This window comes from Drosophila kikkawai, chromosome 2R (assembly GCF_030179895.1).
Source record: "Drosophila kikkawai strain 14028-0561.14 chromosome 2R, DkikHiC1v2, whole genome shotgun sequence".
Taxonomy (NCBI): Eukaryota; Metazoa; Arthropoda; class Insecta; order Diptera; family Drosophilidae; genus Drosophila; species Drosophila kikkawai.
In genome coordinates this window covers 4,555,594-4,576,691 of record NC_091729.1, presented here as the reverse complement: position 1 = coordinate 4,576,691, position 21,098 = coordinate 4,555,594, and the positions used below count along the sequence as shown (strand labels likewise).

Below are 21,098 nucleotides of genomic sequence, written 5' to 3'. Positions count from 1 at the left end.
AGTAATTCCGCAACCTGCAGAATATCAAAAATCATGTGCAAAGAACATAACGAGAAACTCACCCACTACGTGCTGCATCTTCCGCGGAAGGACTGCAGAATGTTAGTGGGTATTCTTACAGGTCACTGCCTGTCTGCTGCACATGCAGTCAAGCTGGGTATTACCGACAACGCCAAATGCCGGAAATGTGATGAATCCGAGGCAATCGAAACCTTGGAGCATCTCATTTGCAAATGTCCGGCCCTAACAAGGGCAAGAATGAGATACCTAGGCTCTCCAGATGCCTCCAGCCAGGTCAACTCCTTGCCTTTGCGAAAAACACCTTAATATTCAAGGATCTCGAAACCCGCATAAATAGTCTCTAGGTCCATCAAGGAGTTTCCCCGGATAGCTGTGGGCCATATTGGCCTATGTGTGACCCTTCGAGGGCCGTCCGGTCTAACCTAACCGAACCTAATCTACCTTATTTATGCGATCGGAGACGACTCTTTCTGATCGTTATAAAGTTGGTTTTAAAGAAAATTAAATATTTAACACAAATTTTTGAACTAAGTTTATTATAAAAGGAAAATAATTGTGACTTCAGTGTACATAGCAATCAAATGAAAACTAGAGTTTTTGTTATTTTATTTGTGAAAGCAGTAGTTTTACGTCAACTTAAGCATATTATTTGCACACCTTGCGGCACTGTCAAAGCTTAGCATATTCTTTTGCAATTCTTTTAACATTTCAATGTGCTGCTTGTGAATCTTTGTATTGACATATTTGTATTTTACGCCATTTATTAGTTTTGCAACTAAGTAGGAAAGCCATAGGATATTGGTTTTCGGGGAAAAAGAAGCCCAGTTGTTTCTGAAAATATATAAAAAAAATATAATAATAATAATAAATAATATTGCGAAGAATTAAACATCTATATAAGTATCGATATAATTACAGCTGTTCGGATATAGTCCATTTAATAGTTCTAATTAATTTTAATAAGACTTAAACTATGATATTTTGCAGTCAAATAATTACTCATATATGATTTTATTGCTGGCTTGTTCGCTATTTTACTAATAATGCGATATGTTATACTCTGCACCATTCCCCAATAAGCCTCACTTGTGAACTTTTGACTTGTTTACTCTCCTCAACAAATAGCGACCGGCTATCTTTACCCTGCTTGTGCGCTTAGGTATTATGTCGAGGCTCTATGTAATCCTCTTCTGAGTAATTATGCGATCCCAATTCCATAGTTATATCCACATTTTTGTACGCAGTCTTCCATATACAATCATTTACAAATACAAATACAAAACAAGAAAGGAAGCTAACTTCGGCACGCCGAAGTTTGTATACCCTTGCAGATTGGTTTTCGTATTTATATTATAAATTATAATGCCGAAAACAGACACTAAACAGAGTTTCATAACATTTTACCTATACTTATTATGTTTACAGTTTGACAGTTACAGTTATACATTCCCAGCTTTACATTTTCTCTACATCTACGGATCGCAGCTATATGTTATAGTTGTCCATTTTTCATAATATTGTTACCAAAATTCTGAAATAATACTAAAAGCTCATGTCTCAAAGTAGATGAAAATACGTTGAAAAACAACGAAGTTATAATATTTTTTATTACTTTCCTTATCGTTCCTATGGCAGCTATAAGATATAGTCGTCCGATTTTTATAAAATTTATACCAAAATTCTGAAATAATACCAGAAGCTCATGTCTCAAAGTAGATTAAAATACGTTGAAAAACAACGAAGTTATAATTTTTTTTCGATTCATTTCCCGATCGTTCCTATGGCAGCTATAAGATATAGTGGTCCGATTTTCATAAAATTTTTAACGAAATTCTGGAATAATATAAAATGGCTATATCTCAAAAATGATGGAAAATTATTGAAAAACAGCCAAGTTATAATATTTTTTCCAAAAATTTATCGAACATTTGTATGGCAGCTATATGATATAGTTGTCCGATCCGGCCCGTTCCGGGGTTTTGCGCGAAGTGCGTTGGCATGTTAATTCTACGTATATAACATGAGAACAAACTAGAAAACTTGAACCTAGCTTGGGAGAGCGTACTGGAAGCTTTATGGACTGGAAGTTCGGAGAGAGAGGGAGAAAGCGTACGGGAGATTTTAAGGCTGTCAGCGGGATCATACTACCTTGTTATTGCCAGAAGAAGGTTATAGCATAAGAAAATGTTGGGAAAACCTTCTGGAAAAGTCCCTAGCGGCTCAACAGATGTACACACTGTTGTATGTAAATTTCTGAAACACCCTGAAACAGATCATAACTGCGTTGAGATTGTGTATCAATGCAATCGGTAAAAAAAATATTGAAACAAAAAAGTCGAGTTAACGCAGCATTACTAAAGTGAGCTTAAACAATTGGAAATAATGCCTGCTGTTAGACGATCAAGACTTGGACGGCGTTCAAGCAATGCAACAAGTAGTCAGAATTAGCCGGACGCAAGAGGAACGTACAGAAAGAAATGCATCGATACGTGCCCAGATGGCACAGCTTCGCGCTTCACAAAGACCACCTTAAGCCCGACAAAATAATAGAGGAAGACGAACCGCAAATGAAAACTTGATTCGCGCTGCATTCGCATACAATTCTGAAACACCCTACAAAGATCATTGCTGCGTTCTTATTGGTTCATTGTCTGTCGTATATCAGCATTGCAATGCACTGAAGTTTCGGTTGGAAACCCCCGGCTTATGCTGTGCACGTGGCAAAATTAAATTAACCGTTTTTGATCATCCACAAGAGCCATTGTATTCGCTACTATATCGAAATTCAGCCCAAAGTTTCCTAAAGCTTGCACAAAAATATAAAGGATGCTTTCAAATGACGTCATTTGGAGCCGAGGTTGTTAATCGATCAGGCTACAATCCAACTTATAAAGTAATGGCGTCTCTTTATTATCAAAATGAACAACTCTCATTTTTTCGAAATTGCATCCCAACATTCAGGTTCAAGGCCAAATTCACCACCGAACGGGCGCTTTGTTACCACCACAAAACAAAGATTATAATTTCCTTCAGATCTATTTCATTGGTGATTCGGCAGTTGATCTAAATCACCGCTGTCCAATATTTACTGCAACTAAACGTGAAATTATCGAAGAATTGCAAATATTCTCCATTAGCATAATGAATTGGTTAGATTGTTCATTGGTTAAAATTCATTATGACGAACACAAAAGACTCACTGTGGCGCCATACAAGACAATTTAATGCTCCCACTATCAATGAAGTCGCAGTGGTAATTGTTGGCGAGAATGTGGAATCACGCGATATTGTTTTTAAGCGTCGGGATAATGAGACTCATCGGTCATATGATGTTCTTCAATACCTGTTGATGTTCTGTCGTGGAGAATATGGGTATCACTTCAACATAAAGATGGTCAATACAACGACAGGTTTGTTTACAAGTCATCACTTCTTTTTGATTTTACAACTAAGTCTGAATTCAAATTTTAGGAGAAGATAGGAATAAGAAGGTCAGCCCTATGAATTTATATGCGTATCGATTGATGATGTTTCAACAGCACTGTTTCGACATGTACGTCAAAGTAGAAACTGAACGTCTCAATTTCATTTGATTTAATCAGTCGAAGTTGGGGCGAGATAAAGTTCGCCGGGTCCGCTAGTTAGACTATAAAGAATCGATCCATTTTCGTCAAATAAATAAGATACGATAGTGGAGTTATCGTGTGGCGCACACACTCGAATACGATTGCGAAAAAAAGAGTCGAATAAAACGACGCTAAAATAAAAATCAAGTTATCACAACTCATAGGCCATAGTTAAAACGGTATTTAATTTCAAGTTTAGGCTAAATAAAAACCGAATGAAAGTTTTTGGATACATTTTATGTTTAGTATTGTAAGGATTAATAAAATGTTATTTCTATTTAAACATATCTATGAGACACGACGTTGAATTGGGGAGAGATTTTATAATGCATGGATATAATTATACACTAGGCAAATAAATTTAAGGTTCATTTTATACTTTTATGTGTTTCTATCAAATTAACGGTGTCGTGTGTCACATTGATTTGCCTTAACAGCCTTAACGAAACGTGAGTCCTCGGGACACTTATCCTTTATCAAATGCATTATAGTTTTTAGATATCGGTTGTTTTTGTGGAGAGTTAGGATGTACACCGAAAACCAACTTTTTTTTTTAGGAGACTCAAGAGATTCCCAAAACAAAATTAAAAACAAAAAACTCCAAATGTTGTTGTTTAAACGGTACTCAATTCATTAAGCTAACTTAAGCCGTTTTGCCACAACATTTTTTTGAATAATGGCCAGTTTTGTACCGAACAGAAAAGTGTGCCTTTCTACGTACTGGAGTGGAGTATCTCAGATTTTACGTTGAAGATGGCGAAATTAAACCAAATCCAAGTAAGATTGAGGTCCTTTCCCCACCAACTACTGCGACGCAATTAAGACAATTTATAGGTCTGGCTATTGGCTATTGGTTTATTCTAGCAAGAGTACAACAGCTTCGGAAGTTAAATATGAAATGCCGTGAACGGTAGAAAATTTGTTTTGCACACTCACTGTCATTCAATAAAAGCTGCGCAAACGAAGTTGAGTTTTTTTTTTTATCACAAAACCCAATTTCCACAGTTTCTACAGTCATCCCTAGGATAGCAGAGGTTCGTGTAGATCTAGCAGCAAAAACAAATATTTGGCTGATATCTAAAATGAATAGAGAAACATGGAAGGAAATGTAATAAAAATATATGAAATTAGAACTGGCCTACTATACACGAAAGATACAGCATAATGGCAAGACTCGTTATTTACCAGTGATTCCTAAGGCGTTTAGGTGGTCTGTATTAAATAATGTGCACAAGGCCTTGATGCACGTAGGATGGCAGAAACTCTAGACAAAGTTAATGAACAATTCTGGTTTAATTTGGTATTTAACCAAACCCTCTTCTAGAAAGCTACAAATGTAACTACACCCAATTCCTAAGATTGAGATACCATGGCATACCATCCATGTACCAGGGGTGTTAGTTGAAGTTTTCCGGTTTTACTGTTGATGGCGCTAGCCGTACTATATACATTTGTATCATTCGGCATATGTGTCATTTTTTTCTGTTGACATTAATCTAAAGAAATACACATTTCGCATTCCGTCAAAATAAAAATATCATACTTTTTTACCATGCCCACCTTCGATGGCGCTGGGTGGCTAAATGGGGTCAAAATCCTAAAGTGCATGGATGAACCGACGAGAAAGTGGCTGACGCAAGCGGTCTGCCAGTTGGAGGCGCTGTGGGAGGGAGCCAAGCTAGAGGTGGTGGACCGGGAGCTAATCCCATCCACTCCAAAAGCGAAGGTACTCTTCCCCATCGCAATCCAAACGGACCGGGCACTGAAGCTGCTGCAGCGTCAGAACCCGGATATCCCAACCGCGGACTGGAAGGTTCTGCACGTTGCGGCCCCATCACCCAAAGAGGGGGGGGCAAAGTGCAGTCCTCCAGATAAACAAGGAGGCAGGGGACATCCTTTATCCAAGATACGGGAAGATGGCGTGGGGCATGGGTAGTGTATACCTGCGCCTCAAAAAGCGCCACCCCGGGGATAAGGTTGCTCACACCCTAAAGGCAGATGTGGTGAAGAAGGACCTAGGTCTGGAAACCATCGTGGATGCCGACCGGGAAATGACGCTGGATGAGTCCGACGAAGGAGAGGACGGTGACCTGACCGTAGTAGTCAACCCGTCGTATGGAGGTGAGACCAGTACCCATGACACTCAGGGTGCTGCAGCTCAACCTCCATAAGAGCAAGGTCGCGTCGGCGGAACTCCTCATAGCCATGGAGCCAGGATCCGCCGACATAGCTTTGGTCCAGGAGCCATGGATCGCCTCAGGCAATGCCATCGCCGGACTGAAGTCCGCAAATTACAATTTGCTCCATCCACCAACGGTAAGCAGGAATAGAACCGCCGTACTTGTACGGAAGGGTCTACACGCTAACCTTAATTCTCACTACAGCTCTGATGACCTGACCGTGGTGATGCTAGAGAGCGGGAAAAAGCGCCTTTTGGTAGCTTCCTGCTACATGGCACACGACAGAACGGCCCCACCAGAAGAACTCATGAGCTTGGTAGAAGCCAGCCCGAAGGACCAGCAACTGCTCGTGGGTGCAGACGCCAACGCGCACCACTGCGTATGGGGGAGCCCCGACATAAACGACAGAGGTGAGTCCCTCTTAGACTTTATACTCTCAACCAACCTGAGTATAGCAAACGTGGGGGAAGAACACACCTATGTAGGTCCCACCTCCTCAAACGTGCTAGATCTTACTCTGGTAAGGGGACAAGGTACTTTGGTATCAGAATGGAGAGTCCTTGAGAGACCATCCTTCTCAGATCATAGGTACATACGGTTCCAATACGCATTCGAACACTCTCCAAAACAATCAGTCTTCAGGAACCCCCGGAATACTAACAGGGGAAAGTTCAAGGAGACTATCGTGACACGGCTCGCGATCCCTCCGGGCACAGTAGAATCCGCGGAAGACATAGAAAAGTCCCTAGAGACACTCTCCAAAGAACTGCTGGATGCGTACCACGCATCATGCCCTATATCGGACACGAGAAAGAGGACCAGGCCACCCTGGTGGAATAAGGACCTTTCACTCCGACGCAACAAACTCAAAGAATTCTTCAAAATCGCCAAGCAGGCGAAAGATGAGATCATCAATGAGGAATACAAAGTCCTACTTAGGGATTACAAGAAGGAAATACGCAAGGCGCAGAGAAACTCATGGAGAAACTTCTGCTCCAATATAGAGACTGCCCCGGAAACAGCTAGACTTCGGAAGCTGCTATCGAAGCAGCCAACCATACAGAGTCAGCTCAAACGCGACGACGGACAGTGGACTGAGGGCAGCAAAGAGGCCCTAACAGCACTAATGCACGCGCATTTCCCAGGATGCACTGAGGTACCCGATGCAAATAAGCACCAGGACCTAGCAACTGGAAGAGCATCTCCCAAAAGATCTAATATCCTCTGGTAGAATCAACTGGGCTATAGACTCCTTTGCGAGGATAAAAGCACCAGGACTAGATGGAATATTCCCAGCCATGCTTTAGATGACCAGGGAAGTGATCACTCCATGGCTCTACGCAATATATACAGCTTGTTTAAGCACGGGCTAATTCTCTATCCAATGCAGGACCTCTCGAATTGTCTTCCTGCCCAAAGCAGGAAAGTGCAGCCACGTGAGCCCCAAGGATTACAGACCGATAAGCCTCAACTCATTTGTACTTAAAACGCTGGAAAAGCTGCTGGACCTATACATCAGGAACGATGTAGGGAGACAACTGTCGACCAACCAGCATGCACGGCACTACATTCGTTGCTAACCACCATTGAGAGAGCCCCAAACAATAAGGAATATGCACTCAGAGTGTTCGTGGACATATCCGGGGCATTCACGGACGCAATACTGGATCGCCTAGAAGCGACCAACTCGTCGCCCGCTATCAACTTGTGGATAAAAAATCTTCTAAGTTGCCGGCGAGTACAATCAGATTGGGGCACCGCTTCAATGGTGAGAGGAGCGCACAGAGGCATACATTTTATGTTTAGTATTGTAAGGATTAATAAAATGTTATTTCTATTTAAACATATCTATGAGACACGACGTTGAATTGGGGAGAGATTTTATAATGCATGGATATAATTATACACTAGGCAAATAAATTTAAGGTTCATTTTATACTTTTATGTGTTTCTATCAAATTAACGGTGTCGTGTGTCACATTGATTTGCCTTAACAGCCTTAACGAAACGTGAGTCCTCGGGACACTTATCCTTTATCAAATGCATTATAGTTTTTAGATATCGGTTGTTTTTGTGGAGAGTTAGGATGTACACCGAAAACCAACTTTTTTTTTTAGGAGACTCAAGAGATTCCCAAAACAAAATTAAAAACAAAAAACTCCAAATGTTGTTGTTTAAACGGTACTCAATTCATTAAGCTAACTTAAGCCGTTTTGCCACAACATTTTTTTGAATAATGGCCAGTTTTGTACCGAACAGAAAAGTGTGCCTTTCTACGTACTGGAGTGGAGTATCTCAGATTTTACGTTGAAGATGGCGAAATTAAACCAAATCCAAGTAAGATTGAGGTCCTTTCCCCACCAACTACTGCGACGCAATTAAGACAATTTATAGGTCTGGCTATTGGCTATTGGTTTATTCTAGCAAGAGTACAACAGCTTCGGAAGTTAAATATGAAATGCCGTGAACGGTAGAAAATTTGTTTTCCACACTCACTGTCATTCAATAAAAGCTGCGCAAACGAAGTTGAGTTTTTTTTTTTATCACAAAACCCAATTTCCACAGTTTCTACAGTCATCCCTAGGATAGCAGAGGTTCGTGTAGATCTAGCAGCAAAAACAAATATTTGGCTGATATCTAAAATGAATAGAGAAACATGGAAGGAAATGTAATAAAAATATATGAAATTAGAACTGGCCTACTATACACGAAAGATACAGCATAATGGCAAGACTCGTTATTTACCAGTGATTCCTAAGGCGTTTAGGTGGTCTGTATTAAATAATGTGCACAAGGCCTTGATGCACGTAGGATGGCAGAAACTCTAGACAAAGTTAATGAACAATTCTGGTTTAATTTGGTATTTAACCAAACCCTCTTCTAGAAAGCTACAAATGTAACTACACCCAATTCCTAAGATTGAGATACCATGGCATACCATCCATGTACCAGGGGTGTTAGTTGAAGTTTTCCGGTTTTACTGTTGATGGCGCTAGCCGTACTATATACATTTGTATCATTCGGCATATGTGTCATTTTTTTCTGTTGACATTAATCTAAAGAAATACACATTTCGCATTCCGTCAAAATAAAAATATCATACTTTTTTACCATGCCCACCTTCGATGGCGCTGGGTGGCTAAATGGGGTCAAAATCCTAAAGTGCATGGATGAACCGACGAGAAAGTGGCTGACGCAAGCGGTCTGCCAGTTGGAGGCGCTGTGGGAGGGAGCCAAGCTAGAGGTGGTGGACCGGGAGCTAATCCCATCCACTCCAAAAGCGAAGGTACTCTTCCCCATCGCAATCCAAACGGACCGGGCACTGAAGCTGCTGCAGCGTCAGAACCCGGATATCCCAACCGCGGACTGGAAGGTTCTGCACGTTGCGGCCCCATCACCCAAAGAGGGGGGGGCAAAGTGCAGTCCTCCAGATAAACAAGGAGGCAGGGGACATCCTTTATCCCAGATACGGGAAGATGGCGTGGGACATGGGTAGTGTATACCTGCGCCTCAAAAAGCGCCACCCCGGGGATAAGGTTGCTCACACCCTAAAGGCAGATGTGGTGAAGAAGGACCTAGGTCTGGAAACCATCGTGGATGCCGACCGGGAAATGACGCTGGATGAGTCCGACGAAGGAGAGGACGGTGACCTGACCGTAGTAGTCAACCCGTCGTATGGAGGTGAGACCAGTACCCATGACACTCAGGGTGCTGCAGCTCAACCTCCATAAGAGCAAGGTCGCGTCGGCGGAACTCCTTATAGCCATGGAGCCAGGATCCGCCGACATAGCTTTGGTCCAGGAGCCATGGATCGCCTCAGGCAATGCCATCGCCGGACTGAAGTCCGCAAATTACAATTTGCTCCATCCACCAACGGTAAGCAGGAATAGAACCGCCGTACTTGTACGGAAGGGTCTACACGCTAACCTTAATTCTCACTACAGCTCTGATGACCTGACCGTGGTGATGCTAGAGAGCGGGAAAAAGCGCCTTTTGGTAGCTTCCTGCTACATGGCACACGACAGAACGGCCCCACCAGAAGAACTCATGAGCTTGGTAGAAGCCAGCCCGAAGGACCAGCAACTGCTCGTGGGTGCAGACGCCAACGCGCACCACTGCGTATGGGGGAGCCCCGACATAAACGACAGAGGTGAGTCCCTCTTAGACTTTATACTCTCAACCAACCTGAGTATAGCAAACGTGGGGGAAGAACACACCTATGTAGGTCCCACCTCCTCAAACGTGCTAGATCTTACTCTGGTAAGGGGACAAGGTACTTTGGTATCAGAATGGAGAGTCCTTGAGAGACCATCCTTCTCAGATCATAAGTACATACGGTTCCAATACGCATTCGAACACTCTCCAAAACAATCAGTCTTCAGGAACCCCCGGAATACTAACAGGGGAAAGTTCAAGGAGACTATCGTGACACGGCTCGCGATCCCTCCGGGCACAGTAGAATCCGCGGAAGACATAGAAAAGTCCCTAGAGACACTCTCCAAAGAACTGCTGGATGCGTACCACGCATCATGCCCTATATCGGACACGAGAAAGAGGACCAGGCCACCCTGGTGGAATAAGAACCTTTCACTCCGACGCAACAAACTCAAAGAATTCTTCAAAATCGCCAAGCAGGCGAAAGATGAGATCATCAATGAGGAATACAAAGTCCTACTTAGGGATTACAAGAAGGAAATACGCAAGGCGCAGAGAAACTCATGGAGAAACTTCTGCTCCAATATAGAGACTGCCCCGGAAACAGCTAGACTTCGGAAGCTGCTATCGAAGCAGCCAACCATACAGAGTCAGCTCAAACGCGACGACGGACAGTGGACTGAGGGCAGCAAAGAGGCCCTAACAGCACTAATGCACGCGCATTTCCCAGGATGCACTGAGGTACCCGATGCAAATAAGCACCAGGACCTAGCAACTGGAAGAGCATCTCCCAAAAGATCTAATATCCTCTGGTAGAATCAACTGGGCTATAGACTCCTTTGCGAGGATAAAAGCACCAGGACTAGATGGAATATTCCCAGCCATGCTTTAGATGACCAGGGAAGTGATCACTCCATGGCTCTACGCAATATATACAGCTTGTTTAAGCACGGGCTAATTCTCTATCCAATGCAGGACCTCTCGAATTGTCTTCCTGCCCAAAGCAGGAAAGTGCAGCCACGTGAGCCCCAAGGATTACAGACCGATAAGCCTCAACTCATTTGTACTTAAAACGCTGGAAAAGCTGCTGGACCTATACATCAGGAACGATGTAGGGAGACAACTGTCGACCAACCAGCATGCACGGCACTACATTCGTTGCTAACCACCATTGAGAGAGCCCCAAACAATAAGGAATATGCACTCAGAGTGTTCGTGGACATATCCGGGGCATTCACGGACGCAATACTGGATCGCCTAGAAGCGACCAACTCGTCGCCCGCTATCAACTTGTGGATAAAAAATCTTCTAAGTTGCCGGCGAGTACAATCAGATTGGGGCACCGCTTCAATGGTGAGAGGAGCGCACAGAGGCACGCCGCAAGGTAGGGTTCTGTCGCCCCTCCTATGGAATCTGGTTGTAGACGACCTAATCAAGAGATTCGGGAGGAAAGCATCAAAGATAACAGCTTATGCGGATGACATAAGCATAATTATCACGGGAGTCTGTCCATCGACCCTCAGCTCGATCATGGAAACAACACTCAGGGAGATATGTGAGTGACTCAATATCAATGCGGATAAGACGGACCTTATTCTCTTCACAAAGAGATACAAGGTGCCGCAATGGATCCCCCCGAAAATTAACAAAATCAGGCTGACCCCGAAAACACAAGTCAAATACCTCGGCATTGTACTTGACAGCAAGCTGACGTGGAAGGCCAATGTCGTAGAGAGGGTAAAAAAGGACACCATAGCGCTATATGCATCCAAGAAGATGCTTAGTAGCACATGGGGCCTCTCACCCGCTCCAATGCATTGGGTCTACATATCGGTGATGCGTCCGACTCTGCTGTATGGAGTCTTAGTATGGTGGCAAGCCACGGAGAAGAAAACGTATAATAATAAGCTTATGGAGAGAACCCAGCGGCAGGCACTGCTCTGCATATCAGGGGCGCTGAGGTCAACCCCCACCAAAGCACTCGAAACCATAATCGGTATATATCCCAAAGATATCTAAGCGCAACTGACAGCAGGAAAGGCGGCACAACATCTGGTTGCATCAGGAAACTGGTCGCTACAAGGTTTCAGGCACAGTTCAATTGCTCGAGACATGAGCAGTACATATGACTACATGATACCCAGAACGTGCCCGGATGTAAACACAACAGTATTCATGGGACCAAATGACTGGAAGTCAGGCCAGGACCATGCTTAATACCTCAATATATACACCGACGGCTCCAAGATGGAAGGAGGAGTTGGAGCAGGCATATACTGTTGAGACCCTGAAATGAGGCTGTCGTATAAGCAACCAAACTACTGCAGTATATTCCAGGCGGAAGTATTCGCCATCAGGAAAGCAGCAGAGCTTGCGCAGAGCATAAACCGTCCACATGAGGCAGTCAAGCGGCGATAAGATCCATGCAATCATCAGCGGTCAGTTCCAAAAATGTACTGGCAAGCAGGGAGTCACTAGATAGCCTAAGCACGACTAAGTCAGTGATCTACTGGGTTCCCAGCCACCAAGGCATAGACGGTAACGAAACCGCGGACGAACTTGCAAAGGAAGGCGTTGGACTGGCGAGTGAAAGAGCAGAAAACGTCCCTATCTCCCTAAGAACGCTCCAAAGCGAGCTAGAATAACGGGCTGACGCAAGCGCAAAAAGCAGGTGGAGGAGTAATTCCGCAACCTGCAGAATATCAAAAATCATGTGCAAAGAACACAACGAGAAACTCACCCACTACGTGCTGCATCTTCCGCGGAAGGACTGCAGAATGTTAGTGGGTATTCTTACAGGTCACTGCCTGTCTGCTGCACATGCAGTCAAGCTGGGTATTACCGACAACGCCAAATGCCGGAAATGTGATGAATCCGAGGCAATCGAAACCTTGGAGCATCTCATTTGCAAATGTCCGGCCCTAACGAGGGCAAGAATGAGATACCTAGGCTCTCCAGTTCTGGCATCGCTAGAAGATGCCTCCAGGAGAAAGCCAGGCGAACTCCTTGCCTTTGCGAAAAACACCTTGATATTCAAGGATCTCGAAACCCGCATAAATAGTCTCTAGGTCCATCCAGGAGTTTCCCCGGATTGCTATGGGCCATATTGGCCTATGTGTGGCCCCTCGAGGGCCGTCCGGTATAACCTAACCTAACCTACCTCAGTGAGTATGTCGAGTTTCGTTCCAAGTAAATCGAATTTGCGGGACCCATGTGGTGTCGTGTAATTCAAGTTATTAAAACCTTGGTAAAATTGTTAAAAAGGATCGCTACCGACAACAAATTATTAATTTGAATAATACGTTGATCAAAAAACGGCCGGAATGGGCCCAAAAATATGGCAAAGTTATCTTGCAACATGACAACGCGCCGTCTCATACCGCTAAACTGAAAGGACTTGTAGGGAAATATTATCGCACCCGCTGTACTCTCCAGACCTCGCCCTGTCCGACTATCACCTTTTTGCATCGATGGGACACTCACTGGCAGAGCAGCTCTTCGCCAATTTTGAAGGAGTCGAAAAATGGCTCGTCGAATGGTTTGCCTCGTAAGAAAAAAAGTTGTTTTGGAATGGTATCCATAATTTGCCTGAAAGATGGGCGAAATGTGTAGAAGCCAACGGTCAATACTTTGAATAACAAATTTTTCACATTCTCTTGAGAATTGAGTGTTTTCTTTATCGAAAAAACCGGCAAACTTCAACTAACACTCCTGGTAAATATATAAGTGGCAAACTTAGTGGTAATAATGACTTGAAAGAATATATCATTGTTCAAATGCGTTTACCAAGTTTGTTTACTTACATCACACTCTAAACATAGAATCTGAAATCTGCATTGAAGTTGTAAAGTCAGCCAATTCATTCATTTGTATTTCTAGTGTAGTGTATGCACATATCGCAAGACGTTGATGCACTATGTACAGTGCATATCAAGAACTTGCGACACCAAGCACGTGCTTGTTCTGTTAGCAGTTAGTAGGTGCTGTCTAATTGCCCCGAATTTCTGGTTTTTCTACTTCGTGGGATAAATTTTCTATTGATCCTTTTGCGGAGGATTTCCTGGCCACCCACCTCCTAAACATGGTTCTTCGAGCCGGATAAAGATATCGTCCTGGAATCCTTTTTTCCCAGCAGCTTTGGTGGTGCCGCCGCAAAAAAAAGATAAGTAAAAAGTTTCCTCCCGTCTCCAATTTTAAATTTCGTGTCAACTCCAAGTCCGAAATTTCTGACACTACGGCAATTACTTACTCATTTACTTAGTGGTAATTGACATCCTCAACCTTCAGCCGAACAATAATAATAATAAAAAATAATAATCAAACTAGTGAACGTGTGTTTCGAGTCGAGCGCCGCGGCAGTGAAAATTGTACAGTGAACAGTTCGTGTTGCCGAATTCGGCCCCCTACCCGAGATTTACTTTTCATATCTTCGTTCACTGTATGTTTACAGCGGACTCGATATTTTGTGAAACCGTTTCTTCAACTTCAAAAAAATACAGTCCACTCCGCGACGCTCTACTGTTTGTATTATACAGGCCAATATATACATATATTGTCTGCCTCCAGTACTTTTTGTACGCCCTCACAACTCCAGTCCAGTTAACGGGTTTCCACTGTACAACATATATTGAAATATAATTATTCTGTCGTTCCAATTTGCTTCGCGATTCTCAAGTTCAATGAATAGTCTTCTTGTATTAGTTTGAGTTTTATTTGGACTTATTTGGTTTAGTTGGAGCAGCAATGGTGCCGCTCCAATGATCCAGGTGTCTCTGATTTTTACAAAATTCTTTAAGTCTAATTAAGGCTAAGTCTCGTAGCAGCGCTGCTCGCAGGCGGCGGCAGAGAGACGGCTATGTAGATATATCCTTATATAAATGAACGTACTTATACACATTGGCTATGCGCTCTCAAGTGGAGGCGCGAGGGGTATGCATATGCTGTCCGTTCGTTACAATTATGCCGACGCTAGCACTTTCTGTGTGCGGCCTAAGCTATAGCTATCGGTTCATATTTCGGCCACTTAGGGATTATGACCGGGACATTGAAATATGTAAACACTGCAACAAAGTGTTACAGTGCGTACCCTTTAAGTACTTTCGGTACAGTGGTTATTCAATATATGTGCATATTACAATATAGTTTCCCTCCAATACCGTTACCAACAACTATTATATAAAATCGAAATATATAAAATTAAAAGCGAGAGAAAATAAATAACATTTAAAAATCTAAAGCCTAATTCATACACCTAATTCATACACCGATGCGACAGTGTTTTTTTTTCTCCACTCCCGATTTAGCAACCGCAGCGGCCGAGTTGTTTTTTTTTGTTTGTTGTTGTTTTCTCTTAGGCCGCTGCTCGTACATATGCACTGCGTTAACGACGGCATAACTCAGTGAACTTTTCCGTTTGAGACAAGAAGCAAGGTTTTAATTAATTTTTTATTATTTAATTAATTCATTAATTCCGCCTTTCCGACTACAAAATAAATAATTTATTATTATTAGCTTAAATAATAATTTGTTAACTTTTTGTTAATTATTGATTTATATTAATTATAATTATTTTATGTATTAATTATTAATTAATAATAATTTCTTTATGATTGCAAATGATTAATTTATTATTCTTAAATTCCACACGATTCGTGACATTTTTTGCCGGAATTATATAGACCAAAAGGGAAACCTGCAAGTCCGAGCTCCGAAACATATAACATATATACATATATATATACATCCCTGCTTCCTACTCAACCACGATCACGGACATTCCGGTCTACGTTCTTGTTCCCGACTCTGCTTTCCACTTCGAATCAGGCATCCTTCACCTGCAGCAGCTGTCGCCATATCTCTATTCTGTCCTTATTGAGTTTTCTTTGCGCCCCCGACTTACGCTGCAAAATGGCTCAAAATGCAGTGGACATCGCCTTAAGAAAGTTTATTGCCACGACAGCCCGTGTTAGCCAATTCAAAGCTAACATTCACACTCCGAGCCCTCCTGAAATTGAGAGATTTTCCCCTGCCATGTGCCGAGTCCATCGGGACCAAATCCGGGCCCTGTGGAGAAGAGCTACGAAAGCTGCTCCGATCTTCTTTGCGTGTCCGCCGACAACACCGCCGACTCGACAGTCCTCGAATCCAGATACAACGACTATTACTTCGTCTATTCGAGGTGTGTTGTCCAGCTTCAGGACATACTTAACAAGGCCGCCTCCCAGGCCACACAGGCTTCCGTCAGTGTCCAACCACTTCCTTCTACGGGTTGTCGCCTGCCACCAGTGGACCCCGAGGTCTTCACAGGCCATTATCTTCGGTGGCCCACTTTGACGGACTTCTTCACGGCGATTTACATTAATAATTCCAGACTCACGCCAGTGGAGGGGATGTTTCACCTACTTTCCAAGACGAGTAGCGATGCGCATGCGATCGTTTCCAAGGCCCCTCTGAACAACGAGGGTTTCATCTCAGCGTGGAGAAGCCTTTCCGACCGATTTGAAAATAAGCGATTGTTAGTCAACAGTAGGGGTGGTAAGGTACCTCCTGGAAACGTACTACGGTACGGCCAATGCGAGCGGCACCTCCTGTGAATCCCGCACCCAATAATCCTCTGACTCCCAATCCCTACCAAGACATGGGCAAGTCTTGAAACTGCCTCCCCTCAAGTCAGGCGTGTAAAGCGACCCGTGCCCACTGACTATAAGGTTCGCAGCTGAGGGGTAAACCAGCTGTGTTAGAACGGAGCCTTCCTAGGGCCGGGCAACCCTAGGTCGGAACGAGCCTTGCCGTGGCTTAGGGGCGAAGCCACGGTCGACCTAACTTCAATGCCCCAAACCCCTCGGGCCGCCGCGCTCGCCCTGTCGAGCAACGCGGGCGTTTATGAACATGGACACAACAAAAAAATCCGCTTCGGACCTCGTGGGAGAGGTAAAACCCCAAAAACCAGCAACAGATAGTGAATTGGACGAGGAGGAGCTACTGCGCTCGGATGACGAGACTCTGGCTCCGTCCATTTCAATAGGCCAATAGGCACGCAAGCCTGCAAGATGGGTCTACCCTACAACCCACAATGCAGAAGCTGCAAGGAACCAAGCGAGCAGGAGACACCAGAGCACCTGTTGTGCCACTGCCCGGCACTCAACAGACAAAGAGCCCGACACTTCGGAGCACACCAACTCGAGTCACTAGGAGAAGTTGGGAGGCAGCCAGTAGCGGCCATCCTAGCTTACCTGAATGACACGGGTTGGTACTAAGAAGGGCGCAGACAACAGTAAATCGAGGGTGTGGATCAAAACGGAGCTCTGCTCCAATTGGAGGCGGCCAGGGCTGCCTCACCACTTTACCTACCTACCTAGTCAACAGTCAGTTAAAGATTCTTTTTAACATCCAGGCTGTTCCTCAAAAATCCGGAGGCGCTCTAAGAGAGCTGCAACGCACAATTCAAAGTTGTTTGACCGCCTAACAAATGTCCTCCTTTGACGTCGAGGCGTGGGACTGCCTTCTTGTGTATATGGTCTCCTCGAAGCTTCCCAAGTTTACGCTTTCTTGTGGGAGCAATCAATTCACAATAAGGCCGAAATTCCAACCTGGCATGAGTTGGACGCGTTTCTGACGACGAAGTCAGGTCTAGCGGCTCTGGGCATTTTCCTACTACATCCGAAGAAAGCAACTCTACTTAAATTGTTTTTCGCGAGGGCACTAGCAACGGGAATGTACTAGTGCCCATTCCTGCTTTACGTGCCATAGCCGGCATCATACTCTGCTGCACAGCGATTATTGATATCTGCCATCTCGGCCGCAACTTCCAAGCGCGAGCTCTAATCGATTCAGGTTCCGAAGCAACATTTATTACAGAGAGGCTGTAAGCTTCCATTCCAGCCAGTTCAGACCCAAGTATCCGGTCTCAACGATACAGTTTTCCTCACACGAGCAGCGACGGATTCTTCGTACATCAAATTTTTTATACTCTCTTGGGAGGGAAAATTCCCTAAAATATCAGATATTTATACGCTCTGGGGAGGAAGAAATTCTTCAAAAGGCCAGAATTTCTTCCTCACCCGAGCAGCGACGGCGGATGACAAAATACACGAATTACCCCGGCCACCCATGTATAAAAGCGAATTAGACTTTTACAGAAACGGGTAGTGAATCCCTCCGCCCGTTTCTATGAGAAAATAGTACTCCTTTCTTAGGGAAAAGTCCGACTGGGCGGTTCTCCCGCTGTCGCGCTGTTAAGCTGGGCCTTTCGGTCGGCAGCGGGCCCTTATGCTAAGCTTAGTTCAGTACAAAAACGATCTATTGATCCTTTTGCGGAGGATTTCCTGGCCACCCCCCTCCTGAACAAAGACGGTAACCTCTGGTTTACATCCCAGTTTAAACCGCGTAAAGCGAAAAGTAAGAAGTTCTTTGAACCGATTCTATGCGATTACTCTTGACACCATACTGAGGGCTCCAAACGCAGGATCCATATTCTAAGATAGAACGAACAAGTAAAGTATATAAAGAGTTTGTAACATAAGGGTCATTGAATTCCTTCGACCACCGTTTAATGAAACCAAGCACACCCCTGGCTTTATTCACCATGCACAAAAAATTATCAATAAAGTCAAGTTTAGGATCCAGACGGACAGCCAAATTATCAACTATATAAATTTTTTCCAAAGAGCAGCAGTTCAGCGTATAAGTTGCAGGCTTTGGAACGACACGGGAGAGTGTCATTAGGTTGCATTTAGAGCCATTTAAGTTTAATAAGTTCACGCGGCACCATGTTTGAAAATTGTTAATTGGCAAGTAGCGTCGTTATATTGCACACAAAGTTTGATGTCATCAGCGTACATAAGTACTCTGGAAATGGGCAAAACTTCGGGCAGATCGTTGATAAATAATGTAAACAATAGGGGACCCAAATGACTCCCTTGCGGGACGCCAGATGTAACCCTAAGAACATTAGATAGTTAATTTTAACATGAGATCCAATTAAGAAGATCAATCGGAAATCCTATTAAATCAAGTTTCCGAACAAGAAGAGAATGGTTAACAGAGTCAAAAGCTTTACTGAAATCAGTATACATTACATCTGTCTAAAACTTATTTCGGTAGCCCTTTATAATAAAGGAAGTGAGCTCCAAAAGAGTGGTTGCAATTGATCTTCGCTTAATAAAACCATGTTGACATGGAAAAATAATTGACTTACACAGGTGCTGCAAATGAGGAGTAATGACATTTTCGAACAGTTTTGGGATGGCCTTCCAAATAAGGGGAGAGTGGGAGGATAGGGTAAACAATTTGAGAAGATCTTAAAGAAGAGAGTTTTCGTTTAAGGTAGGACTGAAGATTTGGTTCGATTTGGGGATGATGTAAGAATAAGCCTGATTTGGGTCTATTAAGTTGGAGTAAGTGGTTTGAAAAAACTGAGCATTATCTGCTGTTGTATTATCAAAAGAGAGCGAGGAAGGATGAGTAATGACTTAACAAAATTATAAAACTGTTTTGGGTCCTCAGAAAACTGGGCCCTGCAACGAGTCAAATAATTATTGTAGCACTACCTGTTATGCACGGTAAAAGTGGACCGAGCTGATAAATAACTAGATAGGATAGTTGGAGAACCGGTACGTTGATATTTAGCATACAGATTTGATTTTTTATTTTTGAGGCGGGTCAACTCTTTGGTATAACGGAACACATTCAATAAAAAATGAATTCATAGCACTTTAAAAAATATCCACGGCTTCCGCCGTGTCAGTGCATATGTATAGATCGGACCAATTATAATCAATTATGAAATTATTCAGCCGTACGAAATCCGTCTTGGTAAAACAGAAGACTTCTTGGGCTGGACAGTCAAATTTATTCCGTGAAACAGTCCTCACGTCAATAGTCACATCGAAAGTGGGATGATAGGGATCTTTGGGTTGCGTCAGGGGCGCCACCCTAGCTAAACTTAATCTTGCCGGATCAGAGACAAAGCAAAGATCAAGCAAGCGCTCTAAGGAAATTCGAACATGGTTGACTTGGGACAGCCAAATGTCAAACAAGCCAGCAACAAAATCATGATGTGTTGTGGTAAGAAGTGTATTAGTAGAATTATCTAGAGACCAAATAGCCCCTGGGATGTTAAAATCACCAAGAACTAGTAAGTGGTCCCTATCCGAAAGTCTTTTTGAGACCAACTGAATAGCGGAAAGATGGTTCCAATAAATGGGAAGTTCCGACAATGGAGGATTGTAGGAACATGTAACAAAAATTGAACTACCATTAACTGATAGCTTCACGCAAAGAAATTCAACATCGTTGAATTCCTCGAAAATTATTAATTCGGACGTGAGAGTGGAGTCGACCGCTATAAGGACACCTCCCCCACGTCTGATAGGCCGATCTAGCCGGTATACTGTAAACACAGCTGGAAAAACTTCGGAGCTCAGAATCTCCGGCTTTAACCAGGTTTCTGTGAACACAAAACCTTTGGAAGCAAATGTGACAGTGTCAGAATACAATTTAGGAAGCTTACTGCGTAAGTCTCTTGCATTCTGATACGAGATATCAACTGAGTTGGTTAGCTTTTTTGGAACGAATTGACAGACGTAGAAGGCGCATTGGGCAAATCGGTCCTAGGAAGAGTAATTCCTACAGGGCGCTTTATCTTTTTCTTACTTTCGAACTCTTTGACAACTGTGGCCAGGCTTGGGCAAAGCATGTCAAAGATTTCGTCAGGAACATTTATCTTTAAAGAAGAAATGTTCCTAGGATAAGAAAAATTTAAATTTTTTCACCTTAATTTTTTCTTTATCGGCTTTAATTTTGCTTTGGATAAAAGCTATAACATCTTCCGATGTTAGATCAGGGAAAGCCGCGAAACAAATAACTGTTTCGTTGCTGGAATTGCCATGAGGGGTTTTGGCAAAGCAGACTGACCCACCTTACCAATTTCGGCCGGTAGTCCGGGCCTGACACCCTGGCAGGGATTTGGACTAGGACTCTGAGAGGACAAAAATGGAGAAAGTCCTAAAAAATAATGACGGATATACCGGTTATTGACTGCCAATTAGTGATTTAAAATTGAAACAGGACCAAATTGATTGAAAAATCGATATAATTTGAAAATTAATCGTCCTAC

At 43.4% G+C, this 21,098-nt stretch overlaps 1 protein-coding gene across 1 annotated transcript in view; it reads right to left on the bottom strand.

Annotated features, from left to right (window-relative positions):
- Nucleotides 1-538: 538 nt before the first annotated feature.
- Nucleotides 539-21,098, bottom strand: part of Haspin (haspin) — a 53,056-nt gene continuing 32,496 nt past the window's right edge. Inside the window, exon 5 of the mRNA XM_041777430.2 lies at nucleotides 539-852. Within this exon, the coding sequence (XP_041633364.1) occupies nucleotides 648-852 (205 nt within the window). The 3' untranslated portion in view covers nucleotides 539-647. The remainder of the gene's footprint in view (nucleotides 853-21,098) is intronic.